The sequence below is a fragment of the Plasmodium inui genome, assembly GCF_000524495.1.
Source record: "Plasmodium inui San Antonio 1 unplaced genomic scaffold supercont1.28, whole genome shotgun sequence".
NCBI lineage: Eukaryota > Apicomplexa > Aconoidasida > Haemosporida > Plasmodiidae > Plasmodium > Plasmodium inui.
The window spans coordinates 42480-58368 of record NW_008481862.1 but is presented as its reverse complement, the minus strand read 5'-3'; the positions used below and the strand labels follow the sequence as shown (position 1 = coordinate 58368).

Below are 15889 nucleotides of genomic sequence, written 5' to 3'. Positions count from 1 at the left end.
ATGCATGCCAAGGACGCGTCCAACATGCTGCGTGGAAAACCCTACTGACACCTCATCCATACATGTTTGAAGAAAGGCTACCCATGAGAAAAAAAAATAAACAGGGGTGTCAGCCATCGCGCGTGAAGGAAATCAAACGGCAAGCGAGGAACATCACATAAACATACACAGGCGAAAGGGGGAATTTTCTTGTTAAAAATACAACATCGAGGAGAGCACCCCAGGGGGCTCACAAATCAGGGGCAGCTACTATACAAACAAAGCGGTGGTCGGCCAAACGGGGATCCACCAAACGGGGGTCGACCAAACCAAAACAGACACTCCGCGCAGGCAGATTCGTGTCTAATTAGGCACCATTTTGTGCGCATGCCCAGTGAACATTCAAAATGCAAAGTGAACTTACCAAAAAAAGAAAAAGAAAAATTAACATAATACAGGATGGCTACTTAAAAAGAGTAAAAGATGTAAACATTAAACGAAACAGGGGAGTAAGTAATATATGCGTGCTTCCCAGGTGTGAGAGGCCAGATAGGAGCAAAATCCCAAATGGGTGTATTGTGTGCAGAATGCACCAATCGTAACATTTGGACACAGTTAAAAAATATGAACATTTGAGCTATTTAAAAAAAAAAATGTTCATATTTTTTCTACCCCTTTTGCGCATTTTTTTCTGGAGCGGAATGGCTAGCTGGCTAGCTATTTGACAAGATGGTGAAATGGGTAACCATGTCACTACGCTGGGGGTCACTACACTGGGGGGGGGCGCCACGAAGACATCTGCCTGCGCACGGCCACATCCCCACCAACTAGTCATACAAACTGTAGTTGAAGTCCTTGATCATGTAGCTCTCCTGCGTCTTAAAGCCAACCGGGTTGCTGTCAAACTTGTCCGAGTACCGTAGCGGCATGCCTAGAAACTCTTTGTCGAAATTTTGAAGGTCCATCTGGTCAAAGAGGGGGGGTTTAAAAGGCGGTTTGACCTTCTTGTTCAACACATCATCCCAGTTGACATTTTTAAAAAAAGGATGATTCTTAATTTCTTCTGCGTCGGTAGCTCCTGACCCTAATCTTTTCTTTGGATTTTTTTCAAATAATTTTTTTAACAAATCTACAGCATCAGGTGATAAGAAGCAGGGGTATCTTAACGTCTCGTGTTTGATTCTTTTGAACAGGACAGTTCTATTGGAACTATTAAACGGTAATTTTCCAGTTAACATTTCGTACAGCATGATGCCGAGGCTCCACCAGTCAACCGCTTTCCCATGTCCACATTGGTCGATAATTTCAGGAGCTAAATATTCGGGGGTACCACAAAGCGACTTGGCAGAGTTGTTGTCCGAAATTCCTTCCTTGGATAGGCCAAAATCGGTTAGCCTTATATGACCCATTTCGTCAAGTAACACATTTTCTGGTTTCACATCCCTATAAATTATGTTTAGCTTGTGTAAGTATTGCAAAGCTAGGATGATCTCCGCCATGTAGAATATGACTGCTTCTTCGGTAAGCTCTCTCATTTTGGATAGATGAAAAAATAATTCCCCCCCGGGACAGTATTCCAATATGAAATACAACTTCTTGGAGGTCTGAAAAGTATAGTACAATTTGACAATAAACGGATGAGAGACACACTTTAAGACATTCCTTTCGATCTTCGTATGTTCCAGTTGATTTCTTGAAATTATGTTTTCCTTTCTGAGTATCTTCATGGCGTAGAGCTTGTTGTTTTGGGTATGCTTTACAAGCAGCACTTTTCCGTATGAGCCTCTGCCGATTACCTTTAAGAAGGTGAAGTTGTCTGGCCTGAGTGATTTCTTCCTTCTTCCATAAGATATAGACAGTGTTTTTCTGAACCTCCCCTTCTTTTGCTTCTCGTACTCGTCGTGCAGGAATAGGCAATCGTCGTTCAGCTTGAAGACCTGGCTGCTCCTGTCCTTCTTGTTCATCAGGGGGGAGTGATTCATGTTCGCCATGTTGTCCTTGTGAGAGACGTCTCCGTTGAGGTTCGCGGCGAGGTCGTCCCTAGGGGGGTAAAAAAAAAAAAAGAGGGGGGCCAAATGAGGCGATACGAAGGAAGACGATGCATGAAACGTAGAAAATGCACACAACTGGGAAGACGCCAATAACTCGGGAGCTACCCTGCCGCGCTGGGAACCGCCCCACATGTAAGCACTTTTTCTAACCCCTGGTGTGTGGCTTCCTCCTCGCGGGGCCTGTTCTTCGCGCCACTCCTGAAGATCCAGTAGTTCGACTTGAACGCCTTGAACTTGGGCGATTTGGCGGTTTGGGCCTTCTTAGAGGGGGTGGCCGACTTCTGCTTCTGCAATCTCCCCCGAGTTGCCTCCTCCAAGATGGTATTTGCATACATGTACATATTATTGGTAAACATGTCTCTATCCTCACCATACATATTTTTCGAACTCTGAAAATTTCCCCCCTTGGAGTACATTTTGCAAAAGTTCAGATTCCCATACGAATGTGCACAGGCATATCTGTCTACCTGATTTTTATAATCGTTCATTTGAGCATCGGTGGAAAATTCCAGCCCTGCAGTACTGTCCACTTGTATAAAGTCTTGAATTTCCTCCTTTTTGCAATTATTTCTCTTTAAAAATGGGAACTTGAATAAAGGCCCCCTGCTTTTCTTATGATGATCGTAATTTAGTTTAAATAATTTGGTCCTCTCCACACTATTGCGCGTTCCGCCTTTGTTCATGGTGCAGTTGCTGTGTTTACTCATTTTGAAGTTTTTGCTCGGTGCGAAGATGTCATTAAAATTTTTCTTTTTTAAAACGTTGGCATTGTTTGCATTCCTTGGATTATTTGCATTACTTGCACTATTTGCATCATTTGCACTATTTCTATGTTTTCCATTTTTGTCCATTTTGATGGACCTCTGCTCCGTAATGTTGTTTCCAATTCGAGGGATGCAGCCATCCCTCTCTCCTTCTTCTTGCTCTTCCTTCTCCAGGTTGTCCTTCTCATCGGTAATTATTTTTTTGTCTTTCCCTTTATGTCTGATGATTAAAAAATTTAAATATTTTCGAAACCTCTTTTTGTGAAATGACATTCCGCAGGAGCTCTCCGGGGGGGCGTTGTTTTTCTGCCGATTCTTTTCCGAGAAATATTTAAAAAACTTCATGTGGCTCATTTCTGCGGGGGGCTGGTTGTTCTATGCGTTGCGTGTGTGCAGATTCGTACGAAGATGCGGTGTGGCTCCTCGCTGCAGTTCTCTGTGTATGTACGTAAAGGTACATGACATTCGGGGGGTGCAAAGGAAGACGGATGCTCGTATAACACTTGGGGGAAATTTTAATCGGTCATACCGTCCAAAGGTGACAATTGCTTTTCCTCTCTTTTTTCCTGTCTTTTCTTCTTTCTTTTGTGAAAGAGAAAGGACAAATATTGGAGGGATAAACAACCCGTTGGCTCTTCAAACTGAAGCAGCATGCACGCGGCAGGGGAGATCCCGATGGAAGTTGAACTTTTCCTTTAAAAAAATAACTCTCAATCTTTGAGTCACGAATAAGAAAACCAATTGGACATTATCATAACGTTACAGGGTTTGACACATCTTTCGCCAAAATTATGCCTGCCGAATTGGTGAAATAAATTTCATTTATTTCCCGCTGGCTTTATGCGCTTAAGCCATGCAGGAAAAAAAAAAAAAAAAACAAAGCGGTGGGGAGGGGAGTAAGCTCCGACAGGGGAGTATGACGAATGTGGCGAACAGACTCGCGAATGAAGTGGAGGCAGTCTTGGGGGTGAAAAAGTTAAGCTAACGGTAAAGTTGCCACTAAAGCTAATGCCAAAGCTGCAGCTACAGTTGGCGTTAAAGCTGGCCTTAACACACGTTCCAGCCGATGTTGACGAACGAAGGAGGTTCGGGAATTAAAGGGATGTGGGGAACATATAAGGGATGAAGCGAAATTTAATAAGGACACATTTTTTGTGTACATACCTTTTTGCAAATTTGCTGGAAACCCAGATGGAAGGAGAAGCAAACAAAATGGAAGAAGCAAAGTGGAAGCAAATTGGAAGAAGATTCGCGCACACACGAAAATGGCGGGCAATTGCAGGCACAAGCGTAAATGCACATTTGGCTTTTTTTCACGCAGGTCTAAATGGGCAAACTTTTGTGCATGTAAGGAAGCATAAGGAAGCATGTGCACGCACGCTGGAGCTGGGGGAGGGGGTGTTTACTATGCGCGCGCGTACTGCATACTCCTGTGCCAACGCGTGAAGGCACATGTGTATGGCGAATATGCAACTGGCTCCTTTCGCGCGCCCTCTCATTATAACACCCATTTTTACACTTCGACAATGTGCCTTTTTGACCTGTTTTCTGAACTTCTCACGGGGGAATAAGCAGGATGCAGAGTTTTACTGTTTCCTCTTTTTTTTTTCTTCTTTTTTCCTTTTAGCGTACTCACCCTTTTACATCACATGAATGCAATCCGTTTTTTGAAGCCCCATTTGGTGAAGTAGGCTCAGTGATTTTTTGACCTTTTGCGTTTTTTCCGGCAAAAAAAAAATTTTTAGGTGTTGCAAAATTTTTTTGTGATTTTTTTTTTTTTTTTACACATAGCCCTTTCTGGTGTTTTCCTTCCGCACATGTCCACAACGTGCCTTACATAGATAAGCACTCCGACATGTATGGAGAGGTGCACGCACGGGGAAGCATAAATTAGTAGCATACACACGTAGGCCTACACACGTGAGCATAGACACGTAAGCGTACACTCGTCCCGATTTGCACATGCTCAAAGGAGCCCCTCTTCGCAAAACGCACCTTGTTAGCCTTCGCGCCCAGCGCCCCTTTTGTCCCTTCTTCCTTTTCCATTTCAAACCTATTCAATCTGTCAATTTGGTAAGGCGTCTTGGCATGCGCGCCTCCGGTGAACACAGCTGATCTGGGACGCACCCCGCCCACGTTCCGCCAAAAATGGCTACAAATCGCGCCTAATCGCCCCTAATCGCGTCTTTTTCCCCCCTTCTAAGCACCCTCCCCCCACCACAAATCAGAGAAATGTTCGAACAAACGAAACAGCCCCCAGACAAGTCGTCTACCAATTGCATAAACTCAAAAAAGGAAAAAGCAAAAAAATTATTCCTGCAAGCATTAAACCATGAGCGTGATGAAAATTATTTAAAGGCAACAAAATTTTATCAAGAAGCTGTCAAGCTCTATCCAAATGTTCTCAAAATATATATCGATGACACGGGTGGCAGCAGGTAAGGTTCAGTCACTTCAGTATGCACGTTCAGATGCTCATAATATAGAGATGGAAATCCATTTTTGTCTGCATGATAACACGGCCATCTTCCCCCGTTTCTCTTTCCCCCCTTTTTGCAAAATGCAGTGATAAAAATAACCCCGTAGAAGAAACCCCCCAGAGAGAGCAGAATGTCTACTTAATTAATATATTAACAGAAAATTTTTTTGGCATCATAAAGTTCCTGGATTTTTACTCCCTCCATAGGTCAGCAGAGTATCATCCGCATCTTTCCTTCTGCGCCGGGGTGTTGGTGGGGGGTGTTTGTCAACACGGGGTTCTCATCACACAAATAAGAACATGACGTCTACTAACCTAGGGAACACATGGGAGAGAAATTTTCGAGGAATGGAAGATAAGCTGCATAAGTTGCCGCTAAACAGTTCCTATACAGTTGTAGCATCCTAAAAATGTGTTCCCCAAATGCGCGTGTTGAATTATTTGATTTTGCGCACCCCCTGACATCCGCACACACAAACACACCTATGCGAAGGGGGATTGTTTTGTCCTTTGGGGCCCATCAACGTGGCCACCTTCAAGGAGTGCTACGTTTTACCCGCGAGAGAAAGTGCCCCCCTTGTCTGCAACACGTTTTACCTGTACCAGAAATGGGAGGCAAAAATGGGGAGACAAAAGAGTCAACACAACGTCGTATGAACCGTTGATAGGTTATTTTATTTTTATACCTTTTTTTTTCTCTTTGCCATGGCCCTGCAATGTAGATTCCTCTTTTCCTGCAAAGGGATACACTCCCATGTGTCGGTTGAAAGCGAATATAAGCGGCTGTGCGACAGGAACTTCCGCAACTGTGAGGAGAAGAGCAGGGCGTACGGAAATTCCTTCAAGAGGTGTGCCAGCGTGCAGAGAGGTGTTGCAGTTCGGCAAAAAATCGGAAAGAACGCAAAAGGCGCAAAAAATGCACAGAACGCAGCAGCCGAATGGCTAAAATGACCCTCCACACATCCTCCCTGCTCTACGCCCTCCAGGCTGTTGTTGGAATACCCCCGCATCCGGCACGACGGCGTCTACATCAGCTGTGTCACGTACATAAGATGTGAGTGTCTGAAAAGGGGAAGGAAAAAAGCCCACGCAGGCGCAAATCGCACATGCTGCATATTGCAAAAGAGCTAATGTGCACGTAAATGTATGTGCTTGTCCACATGTTTCCGAACTTTTAAGCGATGCTGCTGTTGTGCACCACTCACAGTGATCGCATTTCCCCTAATGACAGGCCTCAAGGACATTGGTAATATACACCTGGACCCGAAGGACAGAGATCGAGTCATTTACAACCCATGCGTAGTGACCTACTTCCGCTACCTCCTTTTCTTGCACGAATCGAACAAAGTGCTAGTGATGCGCTCCGAAGTGAACAAAAAGGAAGTCATGGAAGCGCTAAAAATATCGTATAACAAAATACGAAGTTGGGATTTGTCCCTCCCAAGTTATGACTTGATAAAGGCTTTGATAAAATTTCAGGGGGAGACCGAAAATGGCTTGGTTAAGAAGGTCAGGATAGGAGAGTATACATTCAATGAACCTGAGAAGGTCATTGAAATAAGTTACCCAGAGTCTCTCAGCGAACCATTGAAGTATCAAAATATCATTCAGTTGCGTCTAAAAAATTATTTGAGCGCCAGCAACAACATGCTGAAGTGGTTGTCCTTTAAAATTCGGTCCAAGTTGAAGCTCAGCTGTTGCGAGGACACCCTCAACATCAACAACCGGCAGTACAGGTGGGAATGCATCTCACTATGCGCGAAGGGGAGTGAGTATGCCTGAACGTCAGTGAGTATGCCTGAACGTCAGTGAGTATTCCTGAACGTCAGTGAGTATTCCTGAACGTGACTGTCTTTGTGCATATTTACAGCCACCCTGTTCGGCGCCCCATTTCTCAGGCCCTTCTTCTTCTTTCACCTCAAGTTCCTGTCCCACCTGCTTATAACGAAGATGCCGGAGACATAGGCCACCCGTGCGGATATGGCTACCTGGGCGAATTCCCTCAACTTGTAATTCACGGCGGGCAGCTCACACATACAGCAAGAAAAAAAAACATTCGTGCTCTTTTGCGTGAGTCCGTTTTCTTATGTCACCATGCATCGCCTTCGTGCCATTTCGGCGGCCATAATTTGTTCAGAATTTTCCTCAAAAGGGGAATGTTTCGGCCGACTTATCCTGCAGCGTTGTGTATTCTTTTGGTTCCATTTCGCTTTAAGTAGCTTCGTTTTTTTTCCCCCATTTTTTTGCTTCTTTTTTGCTTCTTTTTGGCCTTCTTTTCACGCCATAGCCGCGGAGCGGGACTGCTTCCCCCACCCCCCATTTTATTGCCCCGTTGCTCTGCCCGTGACACTGCGAGAGAAGGAACGAGTCTCTTTCCCTCCCGTGTAACTTCCTCCCTTGTTTTATGTGACACCTTCCACCGTCCTCTTGGCTATCTCATTTTACGTAGTAAAAAATAGTTTTCCCGGACACATGCGCCCCCACGGCTGATCCATCTGCACCACTGATGCTCAGCGCGTGAGGGGCAAAGGGGATGCTTAACTTGTTATTTGCTTTCTCATTTATTTTTTTAATTTATTTAATTTTTTTTTTCTTTATTTTTTTTTTACGTAAGAGGAATTGCCCCTTTGATATAAAATTATGGGGGGCCCTTCCAAAATAACGAAGGACCCCCGCGACGCTGCTTTTTTCCGTGTCCATCGTAGAGAAGTGTGAATCGGAAAAGTGTTTTCAGTTGAGCCACCTTGGCACTGTTCGTGGTGGAGTAAAGATTGGTCTGGTAGGCGGTTAAGAAGCCGCTTGAGAGGCGAGCTCTGCGCGCACTGCATATTGTTCACCTGTGGGAGAAAAACGTAGTGGAAGAATGTCTGATGAAACGTTTTTCCCGATTAAGGACCTCAAGCCGCTAATGAGCAACCTCTGCATACAGTGCCTTATCGTGAAGTTTGTAGAGGACCCTCCAGACCATATAAACAACATAGTAAAATACCACTACCTAGTGGCAGACATAAGTGGCTCAGTCATATTATGCATTCCCCGCACACTCATAGAAGAGGAACTCACCAGAAAGAATGTAGACTTGTTTAATGATGACTTGGACGATGCGGTGGAGTGGTACAGCTCCACTCCTCTCAATTTGAACCATCATGTGGGTAGCGGAACGTCGAGTGAACACACAAGATTCCTCCATGGCATGGGGAAAAAGCCTCTCAGCGGGACGAACACAACAAACGCGTCCAATTTGACAGGTCCATCAAACTTGACCAAAATTAACAGCCCCTCCAATTGCAAGTACTTTTTCAGGGTGGGGGATATCCTCATCATCTACAGGGGCGTAACGACGTGGTCCATGGGGAAAATGGTACGTCTGCAGTGGGGCAACGTTAGCAGCGATATTAGCGGTGATATTAGCGGCGATAAAATGGGAGAAATGACACCTCTTCCCAGCACTGCGCCCCTAAGCCACGTGCCCACTTCTGTCTCCCTCCCCCTTTCGCGTAGGTTGTCATGCCCAGCACACGGACCAAAAAGGGAGACCCACACGAAGTCAGAGGGTCCATTCAGAGAGTAGGCTTCTTCAACATGGAGGTGAATCTCGAACCGAACGTCAGCAATTTGATAACTTCGACGACGGAGAAGAAGTACCAGGCTGGGGTGGAGGGTCCGGGTCAGGCAGTTCGGAGTATCCCCCCAGGGAGGAATACAGATGGTTGGAGGCAGGCGGCCGGAGTGAAGGGTAGCGGGCAATCGGAGTTTCAGCGCGACGGGAAGGAGAGCAAATATGACATTCTTCCCCTTCTGCGCGGCGAGGGCATGTGGTAGGGGTCTCCGCAGGGGCGTTGGTTTGGCCAGGGCGAAAAAGGGAAGTAGCAGAAGTCAGGCAGTAGGAGGGAGGAAGTAAACGCGAAGCAGTAAGAGCCAAGTAGTAAGAGCGAATTAACGAACATATCACGTGAAACATGGCGCAGCGTGTTGAAGTTGTTCGAACGGGAAGACCACATGGGCAGCATGTGCACCCCATGGAAGGGTTCGATTCGTCCTGTTTTGTAAAAAAAAGGAAAACAAATAATAAAGTGATGAAATAATAAAATAAAAAAAAATAATAAAATGATAAAATACTAAACGCTCGCTTCACAGCGAGACGTCCTTAAAAAGTCTCGACTTTGTCTGGCTCCGAACAAACGCATAGTGATAGTAATAAATGTACGCGTTGTCGTCGGCTAGGCTGCTAACGTAGCCGATAGGGACGCCACACTCTTTGCAAAGGATTCGAAACTGAAGTTCTACCGCGTCTTCCTTTCTTCTTATAAGTATATGTTCCTTTTTCGTTTTATGAAATTTTTTGTGTACAATTTTTTTAAAGGGAAATATAATGGATCCGTCTGTCGTCCTCTTTGGCAAATCGACAACGTCTGTTTCGCTAATTAAGCAATTGAAACCGCAGAGGAAACAGAAGTAAAGGAAGAAATCCTTCTCCACTTTGCTCACAAGACTATCCTTGGATGTGTAGTTAATTATTTTGAACTTTCTCGGTTTATTGTCGTCCTTTTGTGCCTCCTTCTCGTTTTGGACTTTCCTTTTTATTTCCAGCAGCGTCAGTTCGTTCTTGCTCCGTTCGTCAGGTTGTTCCTCCCGGGTGAACGTCGTGGTCCCCGCGAGCCAACGGGTCTCCGCTGCCTCAGTCGCCTCGTCCCGTTCCTCCATCCTTGCGACAGTGCTGACGTCCCGACTGGCCAAGGGACGTTAGCGGCGCAGAAGGCATTGAGGCCAAGAAGGATTTGCGGTCAGGAGGGCTTCGATGCCGCATTGTTCTCTTGCACGGGTTGCCACGCCGTCGGAATTTCCTTCTCAACTTCCTTTCGCGACTTCGTTAGAAGGGGTCACCTTAGGGAGGCTCTGCCTAAAAATTGATCCACTCCGTTTGGCCGCGCCAGCGAAGAAAAAGGAAAAAAAAAAAAGGAAAAAAAAAGGAAAAAAAAAAAGAAAAAAAAGAGAACTTAAAAATTGCCCGACTACTCCCGGGCGTATATTTTTTTTTTTTTGGTAATACGGCTTTGCTGCCGAATTAGCCCCCCGACCGGCACCCCATTTGACGCTTTCCACTTGGGCGATTTTTTCCCCCCACATAGGGAAGAACCACTGAGGTGCGCTTTGCCTTTTCCCCATTTTTGAAGACACCAAGAGGACGTGCAGTGAACCTTCTCTCTGCGCAGCCTCAGTGCGATCGAAGGAAGGGAGCCAAGTGGTGAAGAAGGCACACATAAGGAAACTGCGATATTTTACCTACTGTGGAGCTGAGCAGCTGCGCGGCTGGGCAGCGGGGTACCTTTTCTCAACGATGCGAGAGGAGCAGCAGCAGGAGAAGCAGCAGGAGGAGGAAGCAGCCAGAACAAAACAGAAAGTGATCAGCGACCTGCTAGTCCTCGCAGTCATTGCTCTCATAGTCCGAGCACTCACTGTAGGATACACCATCATATGGTCCAAAGTGATAAGCAGTTACAAGTCTACGAATGAGCTTCTGTGCGATGAAGGGGAGTCGAGTCTGTGGAGTTGGGTACAATGCTTCTGCTCCTGGGATGGAGAATATTTTTTACGGTTATCATTAAACGGGACAGAATACCTCTATGAGCAGAACCATGCGTTTTTTCCTGCACTGCCGTTAGTAGTAGGTTACATAAAGAGAGTGGTGAAGGGGTGGTTCCCGAATGTAGGTGCCTGCTCGCTGCACGTGCTAATCGGTATAATTTGTAATACCTTTTTGTTTGTTTTTTCCGTGATTGGGTTGCACCTATTCGTGTTTACTTCGCTCAGTGTAAGGAGAGCCCATATGGGTGCGTATTCCCCAAAGGAGAGTGCAAAGAAGGGGGTGAACTACATGCAGAATGTTAAATGTTTAGAGGACTGTCGTCGCCTGAGCTTCCTGGCTGCACTTCTATTCACATTCAACATAGGGAACATACACATGAGCAGTTTTTACAGCCAAGGTTTCTTTAGCTGTCTCTCCATTTGGGGCTTCACCTTTTTGCAGTGGTCTCTGAATGTCAGCAAGGGGGGCTTCACTTTCGAATTGTTAGCCGTTCTGTCCTTCTCCGTTGCATCCTTCTTCAGATCTAATGGAATTTTATTTTTAATTCCTCTTTTCGTGCATAGCCTGAGAACATGTGCCTTCTATGTGCATTGCGCAGGGGTGGTATCTCGACGGTGGGGACAGAGCAAAACGGACAGAGCGCAGATGCTGCGTCACTTCTCAGACATAGGAATGTTACTGAGCCCCTTGTCAGACAGACGAATTTTCCTGAAGTTTATCCTCCACTGGGGGAAGGCACTCCTCGAAGCAGCACTCGTGGTACTACCTCTCCTCACCTTTCAAGCATACGCTTACCACTTATACTGTGTGCAGGGCTATGATGATAACCTGTGGAGAGAGGAACAGAGAAAATTTCACAGCTTCGCTTTATCCTTTTGGGCGAACCCTCTTCAGTATGTACGCGGGTGGAGTTACCCCCATAGGGAAGACCAACCTATTCGTAGACCCTGGTGCGAGAAAATCGTCCCATTTATCTATAATTACATTCAGCACAAATATTGGGGAGTTCAGTTTTTAAAATTGCTCCGATCACCCAGTGCCAATGTGCTGTATGCATCTCCCGTCTATTTCATGTCGTTCCATGTCGTGTATCACTTTTTTCGGCACCGGACATTCAGCGACGGGGAGGCTTCTCTTTTGTTTATCCCCCCCTTCCTCGGGGAGGTTCTCCACCTAGGCGTCTTGTCTTTCTACCTGTTTATTTTTGCCCACGGAGAGGTGAGAAGGAGCGATGAGAACGCGCGGTGAGGAAGTAGTTGCGAGGGAGCAGCGGACCGACCAAGTCGAAGCGACGAAAGATACCTCACCATGACATCACAACATGGCCAATTCACCGCTTCCCCTGCTATCCCCCCCTCTTCCTGCAGATCATCCTGCGGCTCATTGCGAGCTCTCCCCTTTTCTATACCCACTACGCCTACCAGATCAAGTACTCAGATAAGTGGAACTTGATCCTATTGGCCAATTTGGTCTACTTTTTCGTTGGGCCTCCCCTCTTTGGCACGTACATCGCGTGGACTTAGGGGGGAGGAACATGCGCGTGCACAACATGCACCGGGGTAACATCTGCTCCGGGACAAAATCTGCTCCCGCAACGATACATGTTTGTGAAAAAAAACGTTATTAAAAATGTTCCCACAAAGGGTGGGAAAATGTAGGGATGCCTGTCCGTGCGCAGGGGGGGAATGTGCTTCCCCATTTCTGCCGAGACAGCTATGCAGATTGTGCACTTAGGGGAGAAGCATCTTCTATCCTTGGAAGCGGCCTCATAGGAGGCTGCCTCACTGCAGAGACTACCCCTACTACGGGTGGAAGGGGGGTACGTGCGTGCGTCCATCCATATATTATGTACACATACTGATTTGCACACATAAGTTTGCCTGCTTCATTGTGAAACGTTTGAAAGCACGAGATGGAGACTCTGCCGCAGCGATGACGCACCGGCGCTCACCACTACCAGCAGCTACGATAACTGGTTGGCACTTCACTCGTCAAACTTCTTAACCCAGTGGGAAAAATCAAACATTGCAGAGGAAGGACACCACCTGTGGTGACCATACATCGGAAAGGTCCCACATTGTGAGGAGAGATGCGGTATGGGGGATCCGGGCAGAGGAGGGCGGAGAAGAACTGCACGGGAATATTCCGCATGTGTGCGTAGGAGGGGATTTCCCGCGCACCGTTTCACTGCTTCGGATTCTTTCGGATTCTTTCGGATTGTTTCAGATTGCTTCGGACTGCATTCCACTTCTTCCCACTCCTTCCCACCGCTTCACTTCGCGCTGCTCTTCTTCTCCTCGTAGAGAATGCCCTTGTCGAACATGCCGCCGAACGTGAGTTTGTCCCTCTTGCGGGCCTCCTTCAATTTGTTAAGGCAGGCGTCATACGAGTTGCGTATTTCCACATTGTTGGGGCTGAGAGAAGCAGCTTTGTAGAGGTTCTCCCGAGCGACCTCTAAAAAACCAAAGTGCATATTAGCGACACCCAGCTTGTACAGCGCTTTAACATTATTTTTTTCAAATTTAAGAACCTTGGACGCGTGAGCGATGGCATTGGGGAAGTCTTTATTTTTATTGTAGCATGTGGACAGATTTAAGTTACAGATAATTTCGATGTTTTTTTTTTTCTCAGATAACTCTCCATCCCAATCTTCCGCATGAATAAAAAAATCCAATGCTTCCTTGTATTTGGAGATAGCTTCGTTAATTTCATTCTTTTTAAAAAAGTCATTTCCTTGTTCTTTCAAATCGAACGCCGCTTGAATTTTCTCCTCATTGGTATAATCGTATATGCTTTTTTTGGCCTCTCTAAAACTGATAAGTTCTATTTCGAATATTAACACACTGTTGCCAGGGATGCTCTCTCCACAGCCTTCTTCTCCGTAGCCGTACTTGCTATCCAGACGAACTGAACATTTTTCATTTTTCGTCATGGACGCTACACAGATATCCCATCCTTTTATCACTTCTCCTTGTCCTAAGTGAAACTTGAAGGGTACATTTCTTTCGCGAGATGAATCGAAGACTTTCCCGTTGCTTTCGAGCTTGCCAACGTAGTGCACCGTCACTTCGTTTCCCTTCTTTGGGACATTTTCTTCTCCTTCGTCCCCTTTGCGGAGGATCGTCTTGACCACTCCGCCGTCCTCCGTCAGGTGCACTTGCTCCTGGATTTCCTGCTCCATCGTGGGTAGAAGCCGTAGAAGGGATTCGCGGCGATATCTCTTCAGGCGGCTATGGCCTTACTCGAGGCGATAGGCCTATTCGTGGTGTTAACCGATGGAAACACTTCGACTGAGGGGAACTCCTCCGAAGTAAGCTCCCAGAAAATAGAATAAATGTGGAAATGAAAAAATAGAGAAGAGCCCCTCTTTCTGGAATTCTTCCAAAATTAGTTGCGCCTTGAGATTTTCACTCAGGGGGAGGAGGAACTACAGTCGAAGGTTCTCTTCACAGAGGTAGTTACATATAGCCAAAACAATAGCAGAGAAAATAAAAAGGGGTAAAGGCACTCAGTAGCGGCTATCAGTAGGGGAATGAATATATTCAACCTCAGGGAAGAAGTGCACTACTGAGGGGGGAATTCCCTTTTCTTGGGGGGGAGGGATGTTATTAGAATATGACCAACATGACGAACATGAAAGGAAAACAGAAAATGATTGTAGAGTCCGTTTCGTAAAAGTAACGTGTGAAAAATTTTAATGTTCGCTGTGGAAGGTGAATAGCTAATGGTGAGGGGGCGCTCTACACTGATATGAACTAAATAATCCAGGAAAAAAAAAAATGAATTAAAATAAAAGCGCATGTAAAAAGGAAGCAAAATGGTGCAGTGTACGGGGTAGGCGCGCATATTCACTGCCTTATATAAACATCTATGCATGTATGCAAATTGCGCCTCCCGAACCATCGGTGGGACGCTTTTTACCGAACGGGTGTTCTGGCATGAACGCGAGTGCCCCACTCGTGACGCTACCAAGTTGGGGAAGCCCTGCCTCATTCGCGTAATCGCGCTCTCCTCTTTCGTGATACTTCTAGTTATCTTTCTGCAGGGAATGCTGGACTATGGGGGTGCGGGGATCACCTTAGCGGCCACTTTTACAGCCACTTTTATGGGCGGCACCATGCCCGTCGATGTCGTGTTGATGCCACTTTTCCCCGTGGGCCCAACTATCCACGGCAGGCTGAGCCAAAAGTGCGCCTAGGGGAAGTTCTGCGGGTTAAATTTACCAAGAAGAGGAACCTCCTTTTTTTGTGTTAAACGATCCAGTTATACCCTCGAGCTGATGTTTTTTTTTTCTTCTTACAATAATGGCAATGATTTGGTTCAAATGGGGCATAGTGATGTGGAAAAGCGAAAGAATTATCACCCCCTTTCTTTGTTGTGCTATTTAGCAACCCTTTTTTTTTTTTCTTTTGCACATGTTTGTGGATGAAGTTACTAAACTTGGTGAACATACGGACCATTGGGAAAAAAATAACGTCCATGTCACTGCGTTGGTTTCATGCGGACATGTATATGTGCCTTTGTTTATCATAAAAATGGAAACATGTGTGCATGACGAGTGTGTCTAGATGAGGAGAGGTACCTCCAGGAGAGGAGTATACGGGGGTTACAAAATGTTAAAATGGTCCGGAGATTATTTTTTTTTGCGTTACTCCTCCGATGGGGGGAGGGAAATTTTACCCTTCGACTGGACGATGACGTTACATATGAACATGTGCACCCCCTTTTGGCATGCAACAGGGAGGAACTCCGTATGCACGCTTTAGTCGAATGTCTCCCCCTTTTTTGTACGGCTGACTTTTGTGTGCCACATTTTAAATGAAAAGGAGAAATAATTGGCCACGTCGACTTTTCGCTAATGTAACAATTGGTCTTACTTTAACCCAGCGTGCGTTTTCGGGGAGGTAGAGGATCCCTCAATTAGGGTTGCCGGGTTTGTTCAGCCTTTGTTCAGCCTTTGATCAGCCTTTGTTCCGCCTTTGCTCAGCCTTTGTTCCGCCTTTGCTCAGCCTTTGTTCAGCCTTTGTTC

The 15889-nt window shown here is 46.0% G+C and overlaps 6 protein-coding genes across 6 annotated transcripts; 3 read left to right on the top strand and 3 right to left on the bottom strand.

Annotated features, from left to right (window-relative positions):
- Positions 1-806: 806 nt before the first annotated feature.
- C922_04714 (AGC protein kinase) lies at positions 807-3148 on the bottom strand (the record flags this gene model as incomplete). Its single annotated transcript, XM_008820293.1, has 2 exons — positions 807-2019; positions 2181-3148. 2 exons carry the CDS (start codon positions 3146-3148, stop codon positions 807-809), a joined length of 2181 nt encoding a protein of 726 aa, XP_008818515.1.
- Positions 3149-5026: 1878 nt separating this feature from the next.
- On the top strand, positions 5027-7238 carry C922_04713 (hypothetical protein; the record flags this gene model as incomplete). The annotated part of the gene is made up of 6 exons (XM_008820292.1): positions 5027-5232; positions 5361-5480; positions 5996-6121; positions 6260-6327; positions 6505-7009; positions 7172-7238. The coding sequence occupies 6 exons, from the start codon at positions 5027-5029 to the stop codon at positions 7236-7238; spliced, it is 1092 nt and encodes a 363-aa protein (XP_008818514.1).
- Positions 7239-8136: 898 nt separating this feature from the next.
- C922_04712 (hypothetical protein) lies at positions 8137-9095 on the top strand (the record flags this gene model as incomplete). The annotated part of the gene is made up of 2 exons (XM_008820291.1): positions 8137-8634; positions 8775-9095. The coding sequence occupies 2 exons, from the start codon at positions 8137-8139 to the stop codon at positions 9093-9095; spliced, it is 819 nt and encodes a 272-aa protein (XP_008818513.1).
- A 309-nt stretch (positions 9096-9404) lies between these two features.
- Positions 9405-9977, bottom strand: C922_04711 (hypothetical protein; the record flags this gene model as incomplete). Its single annotated transcript, XM_008820290.1, has 1 exon — positions 9405-9977. One exon carries the CDS (start codon positions 9975-9977, stop codon positions 9405-9407), a length of 573 nt encoding a protein of 190 aa, XP_008818512.1.
- A 634-nt stretch (positions 9978-10611) lies between these two features.
- On the top strand, positions 10612-12383 carry C922_04710 (hypothetical protein; the record flags this gene model as incomplete). Its single annotated transcript, XM_008820289.1, has 2 exons — positions 10612-12078; positions 12228-12383. The coding sequence occupies 2 exons, from the start codon at positions 10612-10614 to the stop codon at positions 12381-12383; spliced, it is 1623 nt and encodes a 540-aa protein (XP_008818511.1).
- A 749-nt stretch (positions 12384-13132) lies between these two features.
- Positions 13133-14041, bottom strand: C922_04709 (peptidylprolyl isomerase; the record flags this gene model as incomplete). Its single annotated transcript, XM_008820288.1, has 1 exon — positions 13133-14041. One exon carries the CDS (start codon positions 14039-14041, stop codon positions 13133-13135), a length of 909 nt encoding a protein of 302 aa, XP_008818510.1.
- Positions 14042-15889: the final 1848 nt, after the last annotated feature.